At 48.4% G+C, this 15287-nt stretch overlaps 1 protein-coding gene across 2 annotated transcripts in view; it reads right to left on the bottom strand.

The window, feature by feature from the left end:
• Positions 1-1947: 1947 nt before the first annotated feature.
• LOC129866932 (genetic suppressor element 1-like) overlaps positions 1948-15287 on the bottom strand; it is a 37170-nt gene continuing 23830 nt past the window's right edge. For both annotated transcript variants that reach the window (XM_055939978.1, XM_055939977.1), the window contains exons 4-15: positions 12011-12183; positions 11580-11774; positions 7418-7579; positions 6524-6753; positions 6027-6303; positions 5191-5822; positions 4958-5070; positions 4583-4865; positions 4224-4337; positions 3528-4130; positions 3192-3295; positions 1948-2920 (exon numbers count right to left, since the gene is read on the bottom strand). In XM_055939978.1, the coding sequence (XP_055795953.1) occupies positions 2597-2920; positions 3192-3295; positions 3528-4130; positions 4224-4337; positions 4583-4865; positions 4958-5070; positions 5191-5822; positions 6027-6303; positions 6524-6753; positions 7418-7579; positions 11580-11774; positions 12011-12183 (3210 nt within the window). In that variant the 3' untranslated portion in view covers positions 1948-2596. The remainder of the gene's footprint in view (positions 2921-3191; positions 3296-3527; positions 4131-4223; positions 4338-4582; positions 4866-4957; positions 5071-5190; positions 5823-6026; positions 6304-6523; positions 6754-7417; positions 7580-11579; positions 11775-12010; positions 12184-15287) is intronic.

A 15287-nucleotide genomic window follows, 5' to 3' on the forward strand; every position in this document is an offset into this window, starting at 1 on the left:
TGGAAGGGCTGAGTTCCTCTAAAGTCAATAGGGCGTAGAGAGATGACCCGTCATTACTAAAATGTGCAGTAGGTCTCTGTGGTAAACCTGTGTCAGCATGGGGACCATCTGTTTGCAATTGGCTGGGTGACTTTTATTTGTCATTTCTGTCCTGTGGCAGAAGATAGCTCAATGACAAACAGGTTATGAGGTGATTGTGGCTGGGACTCAGTTTAAAAGAAGATAAAATAGCTATCATTATCGAAATATTACCCTTTCTGTCCCCCGCCTCCAGCGTACAGCCATCTGTCCACTCATTAGGCGGGATTAGGCAAGATTGACGAGGGCGGCAACAATACATAAAACCTCACATAATTCTGCCCCAAAACAATGACAATTTATCTCAACCAGTGGCATATGGGCTTTTTAGGTGATCTGATGCCGCCCTGTGATAAGCAGTGCCCACTTTGTCAAAGGCGCAAAATATTTTGTTTGTCCCTTCCCAGCGTGCCTCTCCAGGGTGCTGTTGGAGAGATGCATTGCTGCGGCGCTACACCAACGTTCCGTTAAAAAAGAATCTAACATAAATCATGTAGCAGATACAGGATATGGTAGATAGGGTATGTAGCATTTTCTGTAGACCAAAGAATGGAGATAAAATGTATGACAATGTAATGAGACGGACACTTTTTACATCATGCCGGTTTCTCCTATCAAATACCCTAACTAACCTAAATGGTGCTAATAAAATGTGCTGTCATGTTAACACATTCTAAAAAAAGGACAGGTGAAACAAAGTAAAATGGACAATATGGAATGGACAATCACAACTGTTGTCCAGGAGTTTCACCTTTGTCATGATCAGTATTTTTAAGTTTGTATCTACATTTTTGAAAAGCTGATCATAGTGAAAAAGAAAATACTTCTGCTTTTCCCGCTGTGTAAACACATTGCAAATAGGCTCACGATAACTCCTGATAAAGTTGGTTAGCTGATATACAGAACTTAAATATCCAAATTGATTAGTCACAGGTATCAGAACTAATTAAACCAATGCATCGGCCTGTTTTACAAACGGCGGGCCTACCACATGAATGGGCATTTATAAAATTCCACTTTGGCTGACATGGTAGGCTACACCCCAGTAAACACGAGCCAACGTCATTTGGAAGTCTTTTTTCATTCGATTTTTTTTAAGGGTAGGTTTACCACAGATGGACATTCATAAAATTAAATTTCAGACAACACTGTAGGCTACACCTCAGTAAGCAATGACCGACGGCGACGCCTTTTGGACATCTTTTTTTGGTGCAATCATAGATGTCTATGTTTGGTTCAGATTTGATTTCAACGTCCACAGACATAGATTTCTGGACCAGCCTTGATTTGAGCCAAACAGACGTCTATAAATTACTTATTTTCAACTTTCATTTAAGAACCAAAAATGTACCTGATTTCAACGTCCGGAAAGTACATATTTTTCCTACGTCCAGAAAATACGCTTTTTCAACATCCTGGAAAATATGTGTTTTAAAGATACGAAAAATAAATTTTCACTTTTCATTCAAAACCTACATTTACCCTAACTTCAACGTCTTGAAAATTCGTATTTTCAATGTCATTTTGCTTACGGGGATTATTCTAGTTTTGTAGGGGGCAGCATTGTTTGGTCTCACCTAGGGCGACAGAACCGCAAGGACCTTCTCCAGGGTATTTCTTTCTCACCTCAATAAAATGTTTAAAGTGGGAGGCGGGATCAGATCGACATGGCATTGTCCAATGAGGTTGTAGAGTAAGCCCAAGCACGTGCATGTCTTTGTGCACAGCTGCAGGGCTCAAGGGCAATTACGTGATGACATAGTACACTACTTTTATGGAGAACCTTTAACATACAGCGCTTCTAAAATGTTTACTTCTCTTTAAATATTTCATACTGGCCAGCAACAGCACAAAATTATTCCAAGCGTCTTGTTTTTACCCCAAATGTTTATTCTAAAGCAGGCTTTTAAATAACAATAATTAAAACAATAAAAACATACAACATTCTGGCTTAATAGGTAGGCTATTTACATTATCAATGGCATAATTATTAAAAACATAACTGAGACTTCTAAATCCTATAAAGATTTATTTAACCTTATTTAAAAAAACAAAAAACATTTCAAAACCTCCAGTTATTTCCTTATAGAAACACTGTCTTAAATATTCTACACCTGTGTTTTTGCTAGTCCATGAACCCAAGTGAAAAAAGCTCCAGAATAGTAAAAGCTCTACAACACAGTGTTTAGTTCTAGGTAGTTTCAACAGTACTGTCACTAGTATGATCACTAGTAGCTCTTCTAGGTCTTTAAGTGCATCTTGGCTGATTCAAGTCCTTTCAGTTCAGTGGTTGGTTGGCTGGCTATTGGTTGCTTCCAAACCCTTCCAGACCATAGAGGGAAAAGGGAGGACATATGACTGCTCACTGTATTCATCCCAAAGTCTACAATTGGTTAAAAAGTGTCCCAATATTATGCCATACCCTTATGTAGCTATGTCCTCTAGCTTTTAGACTACCAGTCTTTCACCAGTGGTGAGTCTGACTACAATACAAAGTCTAGGAGAGTGGCATGTGAGGTTACAGGGCCTGTCCTCCTTTTCTCCCTCCTCCCTTTCTTTCATCCTGTCTTCCTTCCCAGTCCAGCGCTCTCTTCCCCCTCTGCCTCTGACTGGGAACCAATTCAGTGTCTTCTCTCTCTCCATCGTTCATCGGTCGTTGGTCTGTCTGTCTGTCTGTCTGTCGGTCTGCAGCAGGACAGGGGGTCACCGGGGAGGGGCGACCTTTGACCTGCCCCTTGCCCCAGTGCACGTTGGGAATGGTCAGACACTTCCTGAAGTGTTCCAGCTGAGCCTGCAGCCTCTCTCTCTCATCTCTCACCCTCTGTCTCTGACTCACCAGCTCCTAGAGAGAGAAAGACAGGGATGGGAGCAAGAGAGAGATAAAGAGCGAGAGCGTCACTAAAAGTGAGAGTGGGGGTGAACAAAGCACATCAGTGTAGACAGAAACAGACAGACTGTCAGTCAGAGTGCTGATCAAGCTTTACTTTCCACTTTTAGATCATAATAAATAAGATTGTATGGACAGATCCTATATCAGCACTCCTACTCTGAGACACTGTGTATATGTGGACTTTGAGGACACTTTGTGCATATATGGGCCTTGAGGTTCTTACCGCCATGCTGTGTGAGAGTTGTTCAGCTGTCAGACTGAGAGTGTAGTTCTGAGTCTCCAGCCTCCGGCACTGACTGTGAAGAACCTGTCTCTCCATACCCCGCTCTGAGAGAGAGAGATATAGAGAGAGCGACAGGAGGGTAAAGGGAGACATGGGGTCATAGAGGGAGAGAGAGGAAGACCGATAGAGAGAGCGGCATAGAGGGTGAGAAAGTGAGTGTGGGGGGGGGGGAGAGACAGCAAGTGAGACAAAAACATAAAATACAAACATATTTGTAGATGAAACAGGTGTATTTTTATTTGACTCATCCCAAATAAAGCCCAAAGGTAAACTCACCATCCACATACTCCTGATACGCCTCAAAGACTGACTCTATGCCCCTCCACTTCCTAGGGGCTTCTCCCTCCTCCTCCTCCTCATCCTCTTCCTCTGACAGCTCATCACGTACGCCAAGGGGTACATGGTGGGGTGGAGAGGGGTAAGGGTGATGCCCGTTGGTGGGGTATAGGGATGTGTTGAGGAGGGCTGGTCTCTTCAGTGGGGGGATGTTGTAGGGCACTGAGGGCTCAGACTTTATACTGGACTCTGGAACGCAGGTGGAGCCACTCAGTGTCTTGTGGGTAGACTGCAACACAGACTGGTGGAAGTCCTTCGGGATGAATCTTTCCCAGGGTTTGTTCTGCCCGTTCTGCACAGCCAGGGGCACCTTCTGTTGAGGATGATGGCCAGGGTGGCCTGCTCCATTCTGGAGGCACTGGAGCCTCTTAGCTGGGTGACCTCCACCCAGTCCTTTCGTGTTGGGGTCGGGGGCCAGGGGAGGCGGTTGGCTGGGTGGAGGGGTGGATGGTTTTAGTGGGTCTGTGTGGAGGTTGTTGGGGTGGTGGGGGTAGGAGGGCGAGGGGCTTGGGGAGTCTGGGTAGTGGAGTCCGTTTGATTCGCCTGATAACATAAACATAAACGCAGTATAAGGATCTCATGGGTGTTACCCTTTGTGTGTGTGTGTGTGTGTGTGTGTGTGTGTGTTTGTCTTACCAGTTGGGGAAACAGGGGGGCTTCTACAGAGGGGTAATGGGTTGTATCTGATGGTGTCCAACGTTACACTCTTCAGCTTTATAGCCTTCAACAACCCTTCCATCTTCTCCTTATCTATAGAGAGAGGGGGTGTGTGGGGGACGGGGGTGGACGGGGGAGGGTGAGAATGAGACTGATTTAGACCTGGGATACCAATTAATTATCAGGTAGAAAAGAAAACCAGCGGTACTCTTGACCTCTTCGAGCAAGATTTGAATACCCCTGGGATATAGCATTACAGTACACTAGAGTGTAGTGGTTAGGGGTTGGAGAATAAGAGCTAGGGTGTAGTGTATAGGGGTTAGTGTAGTGTATGTTACCTCTCCTCTGCTGGTTGGTCACATGGGACAGGCTGAACATGTTGAGAAAGTGTTTCTTGTCGTCCAGGTGAGGGGAGCAGTTCATCTCCTCTGGGGTGAGAGTGGTGCTAAGGGGGGGAGCGGGTGCCACAGGAGGCGGAGAGGTCTTCCTCTTGCCTCGTACTGCTGGAGGGGAGATGCTGCGCTCTCTCAACATCCTCCTCCTCTTCCTCCTCTTCTGATGAAGCAGCTGGTCACGATGGGCCAGCGTGGTCAGGCCACACACACGCAGGAAACACATCTTCTACAAAAAAACAGATTACAGAGAACGAACAATCACACAACGTTATAGTAAGAGGACGTGGCGATTCTTAAGTGTGCGTGCATGGCAGTTACCTCTGAGGATGTGTCCAGTTTTAACGGGGGCTGCTCTGCTACCCTTCTGAGGTGGGCCCTCACTTCCTCCTCATCACTGTCATCATACCACTCATCTAGATCATAGTCATACCCTGGTGAGAGAGCACCGACAATATTTATGTTAAAGACCACACCAGATCTCGTCTCATACACTCTGAAAAACCCCTCTCCTCACCTCCCCCTCTCTTACATCCCGCCCCCTCTCTTTTTACCTCCTTCCCTGGCCTCTCTCCTCCTGCTCTCCTCCAGGTCCAGCTTGCTGACCAGCCTGCGGTGCTGCTGGAGGATCTCATCGTACACCACTGGGTTCTGAGGCTCCTGGCCTGGCCGTTCAGACCTCTGGAGGTCCATGGAGAGAGATGGGGAGCTGGCGTGGTGCTGGACCCCCAGGTTGGAGCTGGGGCTGGGGGAGGAAACGGACAGCGAACCACTCTGGTGGAGGTGGTTATGGTGGTGGTTATGGTGGTGGTGGTGGAGACTGTGAGTGGATCTTTCAAGCTCAGCCCAGCCCCAGAGGCCAGGCTCCTGCAGAATGGGTCCCCTGACAGACGAGAACCTCTCTGCGTCCTTCCCCCTCTTCCTGCGCCCATCCTCCCCCCTCTCCCAGCTGGGGGACCGCTCGGCTCTGGTCAGGTCAGGAGGGGAGCGAGATGGAGGAACAGGGGAGTCGAACCTGAAACGGGGGTCTGGGGGCGTCTCAGTGAGGGAGGCAGGGTTCCAGAGGGTGGTGGAAGGGGCAGGGGGGTGGGGGAGGAGGTGAGGTTTGGGTGAGATGAGTGGAGGTGGGGCTCCCAGGTGAGGTTGAGATTCTCTGTTGCCTGTGTCACGTTGGCTGGCGTTGGATCTGTGAAGACAACAAACACAATGTAGTCACAAACACACACTGGGTTTTATCAAAGTTGACCTTGATGATGCAGCCAATCTAAAAGTAAATGTCAGCAGAGTAGAGAGATTATGACTCGGCGGATACTGTAGTGTTATCAAACAAACGCACACACCCAGGTCAACACCACCTTACTGCTTGTTCCTTGTCTGATTAAACACTGACCTGTAGCTGTCTCTCCTAGGCTCCACCCCTTCCCCAGGTGGCCACACCTCCCTCTCCTGCCCCTGCCGGCGTTGACGTGCCAACATGCGCTGCTCCCCATTGGCCTGTTGGAGCATCATGGCAGAGACCAGTGTTCCATGGAGCCCCCCGGAAGAGGCTGAGGCAGTGTGTGTGTTCCCCATCTGAGAGGGCACCAGGCTGGGCATGAGGTGAGGGGCTGACTGGAGGCCTGGCTGTAGAGGTTTAGGTAATGGGAGGGCAGGGAGGGTGGGCTTACCTGGGGAAAATAGATGAGGTATTACAATGAATGCTTAATTTCATTTTAAGAACACACTTTGAAATACATTATGGTTGTTATAATGCATGATATTGATGGCAATCAGGCTCTACTTAAAAGAGAAATTTCTGGTCCATAATTAACGGGAAATCAACCAATCAATGTGTGTGTATTGCGTCTATACTGTGTGTGTGTATGTATCTGTGTGTGTACACCGTACCCAGTCTGTTAGGTGTCAGCCTCTCCCCAGGTCTGACCCTGTCCTCCGGCAGAGCCGTGAGAGCCTTCAGCCCAGCAAGGTACTGGCTCTTCACCACTCTCACCATCTGTCTCTCCCTTTCTCTCTCCCGCTCCCTCTCTCTCTCCCGTTCAAGCTCATGCTCCCTCTGTTTCTCTCGTTCACGCTCTCGCTCCCTCTCTCGTTGGCGAAGCTCTTCCTCCATCTGTATTCTGTGGGGGAGGTAAAAAAATACACACACACACACACACACACACACACACACACACACACACACACACACACACACACACACACACACACACACACACACACACACACACACACACACACACACACACAAAGGGGAGAGAGGGTGAGAGATGCAACACCCACCATGGGGCAGATTAACCACACACTGTTTAACACACACACCTATGCACACACATGCCCAAGCATACACACACACACACGCACGCACGCACGCACGCACGCACGCACGCACGCACACACACACACACACACACACACACACACACACACACACACACACACACACACACACACACACACACACTATATTAGACATACACAGCATGAGTGAGCAAGAGCAGATGAACAATTAATAGGTAACCACAGGATTAACACACACACACTGATGTGTGTATTGGTGTGTGTTTGTGATGTGTGTATGGTAGCATGGTGGGGTGTGTTCTAAAAATATAACAGTCAGCAACCTGTGCCTTTCCTGCAGAGAGATGTGTGTGTTGTGTGCATGTAAAAACTGTGTGTGTTTGTGTGCATGTATGAGTGTAACACCTTTCAGCCAATGTGATGTGTGGGAAGGTGCAGGTGTGTGTGTGTGTGTCTTATACGTGTGTGTGTGTGTTACTGTACCTCTCAGCCAGTGCACTGTGTGTGTGGCTGAACTCCCCAGGGTAGCGTGCCCCAGGCAGGTGCATGTGGAGGGCAGAGGGGTGGAGGTGAGGGAAGGCCCCCCCTGCTGGTACAGAGTAGAACTGAGACCGTAGTGCAGAAAGACACAAAGACTCCTCCATCCTGGAACACACAGGGACAAGTGGAAAAGAAGGAGGGAGAAAACGAAAACAAAGAAAAGAAAAGGAGGGAAAGAGTCAAAGAGAGAGGGAGCAATGTTTTCAACTTATATTTTTTTTTACAATAAGGCACACTTTGGGGTTCAGTGGCGTTTATACATCTCATCCTGGAAACACAAACACACAGGCTGCTGCAAACCTCGTCTCCCTGTCTGTCTCTCTGTGTCCCTGTCTGTCTTTTCATCTTCCTGTCTGCCTGGCTATGGGTCTCTGTCTCCATATCTGCAAAAAACTGACTCTGATAACTGCAGAGCCAGACTGAAGTAGGCAGGGTGGTCTGTAGACTGACTGTGTAGGTGGTGTAGGCAGGCAGGATGGTATATAGACTTACCTGTGGAGGTTGTGGAGGGAAACAGGGTGGTCTATAGACTGACCTGCGTAGATGGTGGAGGTAGGCAGGGTAGTCTATAGACTGACTTGTGTAGGTGGTGTTGGCAGGGTGGTCTATAGACTGGCCTGCATATGTGTTTGAGGTAGCCAGGTTGGTCTATAGACTGACCTATGTAGATAGTGGAGGAAGGCAGGGTAGTCTATCGACTGACTTGTGTAGATGGTGGAGGAAGGCAGGGTAGTCTATCGACTGACTTGTGTAGGCAGGGTGGTCTATAGATTGACCTGTGTAGGTGGTTGAGGTAGGCAGAATGATGTATAGACTGTCCTGTGTAGATGTCAGGGTAGTCTATATACTGACCTCTGTAGGTGGAAGAGGTAGGTATTGTGGTCTATAAACTGATCTGTGGAGGTGGTGGAGGTAGGCACGATGGTATAGACTGACCTGTGTATGTGGTGGAGGTAGGCACGATGGTATAGACTGACCTGTGTATGTGGTGGAGGAAGGCAGGGTGGTCTACAGACTGACCTGTGTATGTGATTGAGGTAGGCAGGGTGGTATATATACTGACTACTGTAGATGGTAGAGGTAGCCAGTGTGGTCTATAGACTGACCTGTGTAGGTGGTGGAGGTAGGCAGGGTGGTCTTTAGACTGACCTATGTATGTGGTTGAGGTAGGCAGGGTTCTATAGACTGACCTATGTAGGTGGTGGAGGTAGGCAGGGTTGTCTATAGAGTGACCTGTGTAGGTGGTTGAGGCAGGCAGGGTGGTCTATAAACTGACATGTGTAGATGATGTAGACAGAGTGGTCTATAGACTGACTTGTGTATGTGGTGGAGGTAGGCAGACTGGTCTATAGACTGGCCTGTGTATGTGGTAGAGGTAGGCAGGGTGGTCGATAGACTGACCTATTGCGGTAGGCATGGGAGTCTATAAAGTGTGTAGGTGGTGGACATAGGCAGGGTGGTATAGACTGACCCGTGTATGTGGTAGAGGTAGGCAGGGTTGTCTATAGACTGACCTGTGTAGGTGGTAGAGGTAGGCAGGATGGTCTATGGAATGACCTGTGTAGGTGGTTGAGGCAGGCAGGGTGGTCTATAAACTGACATGTGTAGATGATGTAGACAGAGTGGTCTATAGACTGACATGTGTAGGTGGTAGAGGCAGGGTGGACTATAGACTGACTTGTGTATGTGGTGGAGGTAGGCAGACTTGTCTATAGACTGACCTGTGTAGGTGGTGGAGTTAGGAAGGATGGTCTATAGACTGACATGTGTAGGTGGTGGACATAGGCAGGGTGGTATAGACTGACCGTGTATGGGTAGAGGTAGGCAGGGTTGTCTATGGACTGACCTGTGTAGGTGGTTGAGGTGGGTAGGGTGGTCTAATGACTGACCTGTGTCAGTGGTGGAGGTAGACAGGGTGGTCTATAGACTGACCTGTGTAGGTGGTGGAGGTAGACAGGGTGGTCTATAGACTGACCTGTGTAGGTGGTGTATGCAGGGTGGTATAGACTGACCTGTGTAGGTGGTGGAGGTAGAGTAATCTATAGACTGACCTGTATAGATGATGTACACAGGGTGGTCTATAGACTGTCCTGTGTAGGTGGTAGAGACAGGGTGGACTAAAGACTGGCCTGTGTAGGTGGTAGAGGTAGGCATGGTGGTCTATAGACTGAGCTGTGTAGCTGGTGTAGGCAGGGTGGTCTATAGACTGACCTGCTGAGGTAGGCAGGATAGTCTATAGACTGACATGTGTAGGTGGTGGAGTTAGGCAGGGTGGTATATAGACTGACTTGTGGAGGTAGGCATGGCAGTCTATAGAGTGACCTGTGTAGGTGGTATAGGTAGGGTTGTCTATAGACTGACCTGAGTAGGTGATGTAGGCAGTGTGGTCTATAAACGTACCTGTATAGCTGGTGTAGGTAGGCAGGGTGGTCTATAGACTGACCAGTGTAGGTGGTGGATGTAGGTATGCTGGTCTATAGGCTGACCTGTTTAGGTGTTTGAGGTACGCAGGATGGTATAAACTGAGTTGTGTATGTGGTGGAGGTTGGCAGGGTAGTCTATCGACAGACCTTCGTTGGTGGTTGATGTAGGCAGGGTGGTCTATAAACTGACCTGTGTAGGTGGTGGATGTAGGTATGCTAGTCTATAGACTGTCCTGTTCAGGTGGTAGAGGTAGGCAGGGTGGTCTTTAGACTGACTAGTGTAGGTGGTGGAGGTAGGCAGAGTGGTCTATAGACTGACCTGTGTAGGTGGTGTAGTTCAGGATGGTCTATAGACTGACCAGTGTAGGTGGTTGTAGGCAGGGTAGTCTATAGACTGACCTGCTGCGGTAGGCAGGGTAGTCTATAGTCTGCATTTTGTAGGCGGTGGAGTTAGGCAGGGTGGTATATAGACTGACTTTTGGAGGTAGGCATTGTAGTCTATAGAGTGAACTGAGTAGGGGGTATTGGCAGGGTTGTCTATAGACTGACCTGTGTTGGTGGTTGAGGTAGGCAGGGTGGTCTATAGACTGACCTGTGTAGGTGGTGGATGTAGGTATGCTGGTCTATAGGCTGACCTGTTTAGGTGGTGGAGGTAGGTATGGTGGTCTATAGACGGACCTGTGTAGGTGATCGAGGTAGGCAGGGTAGTCTATAGACTGACCTGTGTAGGTGTTGGAGGTAGCCAGGATGGTATAGACTGAGCTGTGTATGTGGTGGAGGTTGGCAGGGTTGTCTGTAAACTGACCTGTGTAGGTGGTGGAGGTAGGCAGGATAGTCTATAGACTGAGTTGTGGTGGAGGTAGGCAGGCTGGTCTATAGACTGAGTTGTGTAGGTGGTGGAGGTAGGCAGGCTGGTCTATAGACTGAGTTGTGTAGGTGGTGGAGGTAGGCAGGCTGGTCTATAGACTGAGTTGTGTAGGTGGTGGAGGTAGGCAGGCTGGTCTATAGACTGAGTTGTGTAGGTGGTGGAGGTAGGCAGGCTGGTCTATAGACTGAGTTGTGTAGGTGGTGGAGGTAGGCAGGCTGGTCTTTAGACTGACCTGTGTATGTGGTTGAGGTAGACAGGGTTCTATAGACTGACCTATGTAGGTTGTAGAGGTAGGCAGGGTGGTCTATTGACTGACCTGTGTAGGTGGTATAGGCAGGGTTGTCTCTAGACTGACCTGTGTAGGTGATGGTTGTAGGCAGGGTGATCTATAGACTGAGTAGTGTAGGTGGTGAAGGTAGACAGGGTAGTCTACAGACGTACCTGTGTAGGTGGTGGAGGTAGACAGGGCAGTCTATAGACGGACCTGTGTAGTTGGTGTAGGCAGGGTAGTCTATAGACTGACCTGTGTAGTTGGTGTAGGCAGGGTAGTCTATAGACTGACCTGTGTAGGTGGAGGTAGGCAGGGTGGTATCGATTGACCTGTGTATGTCTTGGAGGTAGGCAGGGTGGTCCATAGACTGACTGTGTAGAAGGTGGGGGTAGTCAGGGTTGTCTATAGACTGACCTTTGTAGGTGGTGGAGGTAGGCAGGGTGGTCTATAGAATGACCTGTGTAGGTGGTGGGGGTGGGCAGGGTGGTCTTTAGACTGACCTGTGTAGGTGGTGGGGATAGGTAGGGTGGTCTATAGACTGACCTGTGTAGGTGGTGGAGGTAGGCAGGGTGGTAGTAGGCAGCAGCAGCAGTAACGTGGGCAGCAGTGGTGGGGTCGAGCCCCAGGGGCAGCGAGCGCAGGCGGAGGTCATCTGAGGTGGCGAAGGGGCGGAGTCCTCTTAGGTACTCCTCTTGGACCGCCCCTGAGTGAACTGCAGGTTGTACCTGACCAGGTAGACTACAGGAGGGGGAGGTGTTGGGGATCAGATTGCAAATTGGAGTCTGCTGTCATGGAGTTAAAGGAGGTGTATGTGTTTTAAGGTTTAAGCAAGTATAGAGACTTATATGATGGGTTTGTGTGTGTGTGTGTGTGTGTGTGTGTGTGTGTGTGTGTGTGTGTGTGCGTGCGTGCGTGCGTGCGTGCGTGCGTGTGTGTGTAGGCATTCACAAGATGAGGATGATAGAGTGGCTCACCTGAGGCCCTGTAGTCGCCGGTCCTGCATGACAGAGCTGGGGGTGAGGCTGAAGGGGTAGGATGGGTGAGCCAGGATGTGAGGAGAGAGGACAGGATGAGCCCCTTTCTCCTGGGAAAGGCTGAGCTCAGACTCCACAAGCTCCCTACTCACCCCCCGAACACCCAACTCAGCCTGACAGAGAGAGAGGGAGAGACAGCAGGAGAGAGAGACAGAAAGACAATCTTTGTTAGGCAAAAAGTTCCTACTCACAACATGTGGAACTTCCATTTATGGACATTTTCGAAGTCAGGATTTGTCCCTTAATGTTGATCTATCCATAGCATGTTAACACTGTCACATCCTAGCTAATCCAACCACCCACTCTGTTTTCAGCACGCATCACTGACTCCCATGCCAGTAATGCTCTCATCATTACTTTGGCACCCCTGTCATGTCTGTTCGCTATTCACACACACACACACACGCACACACACACACACACACACACACACACACACACACACACACACACACACACACACACACACACACACACACACACACACACACACACACACACACACACACACACACACACACACACACACACACACACACACACACACACACACACACACACAACCTTCTTGGTCAAGGTAAGAGACTCACGTTAATAGCTCTAAGAGCCTTGAGGCAGAGAGGGAGAGCGAGAGGAGAAAGGATGGAGAGTAGGGTAGAGGAAGGAGAGTAGGGTAGAGGTAGGAGAGTAGGGTAGAGGAAGGAGAGCAGGGTAGAGGAGGAGAGTAGGGTAGAGGAAGGAGAGCAGGGTAGAGGAGGAGAGTAGGGTAGAGGAAGGAGAGCAGGGTAGAGGAAGGAGAGCAGGGTAGAGGAGGAGAGTAGGGTAGAGGAGGAGAGTAGGGTAGAGGTAGGAGAGTAGGGTAGAGGAGGAGAGTAGGGTAGAGGTAGGAGAGTAGGGTAGAGGAAGGAGAGTAGGGTAGAGGAAGGAGAGTAGGGTAGAGGAAGGAGAGCAGGGTAGAGGAAGGAGAGCAGGGTAGACGAAGGAGAGTAGGGTAGAGGAAGAGGAGCAGGGTACACGAAGGAGAGTAGGGTAGAGGAAGGAGAGCAGGGTAGAGGAAGGAGAGTGGGGTAGAGGAAGGAGAGCAGGGTAGAGGAAGGAGAGCAGGGTAGAGGTAGGAGAGTAGGGTAGAGGAAGGAGAGCAGGGTAGAGGAGGGAGAGCAGGGTAGAGGAAGGAGAGCAGGGTAGAGGAAGGAGAGTAGGGTAGAGGAAGGAGAGCAGGGTACACGAAGGAGAGTAGGGTAGAGGAAGGAGAGCAGGGTAGAGGAAGGAGAGTGGGGTAGAGGAAGGAGAGCAGGGTAGAGGAAGGAGAGCAGGGTTGAGGTAGGAGAGTAGGGTAGAGGAAGGAGAGCAGGGTAGAGGAAGGAGAGTAGGGTAGAGGAAGGAGAGCAGGGTAGAGGAAGGAGAGCAGGGTAGAGGAAGGAGAGCAGGGTAGAGGAAGCAGAGTAGGGTAGAGGAAGGAGAGCAGGGTAGAGGAAGGAGAGTAGGGTAGAGGAAGGAGAGAAGAGGGGGAAAGGGAGGGGAGATGACCTCTCAGCTGCGAGCTAAAAGCCCACCCGGGTGGAGAAGTGCTTCTGATATGTCAGAGGAAGTCAAGATCAGGGCATGAGGGGACATCCTAAAACTCATCCTCCCTATACTACACCCTTCATCTTTCTCTGCTGGCTACCTCTCTCCATAACGAATAAACATTCTAGAGGTCGACTGATTAATCGGAATGCCGGATTAATTAGGGCCGATTTCAAGTTTTCATAATAATCGGAAATCGGTATTCTTGGGCGCCGATTTGCCGATTTTTTTGTTTTATTTTATTATTATTATTTTATTTTATACCTTTATTTAACTAGGCAAGTCAGTTAAGAACACATTCTTATTTTCAATGACGGCCTAGGAACGAACGGTGGGTTAACTGCCTTGTTCAGGGGCAGAACGACAGATTTTCACCTTGTCAACTCGTTGGTTCCAATCTTGCAAATTTACAGTTAACTAGTCCAATGCAATAACGACCTGCCTCTCTCTCGTTGCACTCCACAAGGAGACTGCCTGTTACGCGAATGCAGTAAGCTTACCAGGGTAAGTTGCTAGCTAGCTTTAAACTTATCTTATAAAAAACAATCAATCATAACCACTAGTTAACTACACATGGTTGATGATATTACTAGATATTATCTAGCGTGTCCTGTGTTGCATATAATCTGACTGAGAATAAAAGCATACAAGTATCTAAGTATCTGACTGAGCGGTGGTAGGCAGAAGCAGGCGAGTAAACAGTCATTCAAACAGCACTTTCGTGCGTTTGCCAGCAGCTCTTCGTTGTGCGTCAAGCATTGAGCTGTTTATGACTTCAAGCCTATCAACTCCTGAGATGAGGCTGGTGTAACCGAAGTGAAATGGCTAGCTAGTTAGCGCGCGCTAATAGCGTTTCAAACGTCACTCGCTCTGAGCCTTCTAGTAGTTGTTCCCCTTGCTCTGCATGGGTAGCGCTGCTTCGATGGTGGCTGTTGTCGTTGTGTTGCTGGTTCAGGCCCAGGGAGGAGCGAGGAGAGAGACGGAAGTTATACTGTTACACTTGCAATACTAAAGTACCTCTAAGAACATCCAATAGTCAAAGGTTAATGAAATACAAATGGTATAGAGGGAAATAGTCCTATAATTCCTATAATAACTACAACCTAAAACTTCTTACCTGGGAATATTGAAGACTCATGTTAAAAGGAACCACCAGCTTTCATATGTAGTCATGTTCTGAGCAAGGAACTTAAACGTTAGCTTTCTTACATGGCACATATTGCACTTTTACTTTCTTCTCCAACACTTTGTTTTTGCATTATTTAAACCAAATTGAACATGTTTCATTATTTACTTGAGGCTAAATTGATTTTATTGATATATTATATTAAGTTAAAATAAGTGTTCATTAGGTATTGTTGTAATTGTCATTATTACAAATAAATAAATAAATAAATAAAATTGGCCGATTAATCGGTATCGGCTTTTTTTTTGGTCCTCCAATAATCTGTATCTGCGTTGAAAAATCATAATCGGTCGACCTCTAAAACATTCACTCACTTATTCACTCACTCACTCCACCAAACTACTCCCACACACGAGTAACCTTGAGGACTTGTATTAGCTCCCAGTGCTAATGCCTAGTGTTGGATAATAAAGTCTAGGTTCACTCCAACAACCAGGGTTTCTGGCTGCAGCAGTGAAATCTCTG

Source organism: Salvelinus fontinalis, chromosome 12, assembly GCF_029448725.1.
Source record: "Salvelinus fontinalis isolate EN_2023a chromosome 12, ASM2944872v1, whole genome shotgun sequence".
NCBI lineage: Eukaryota > Metazoa > Chordata > Actinopteri > Salmoniformes > Salmonidae > Salvelinus > Salvelinus fontinalis.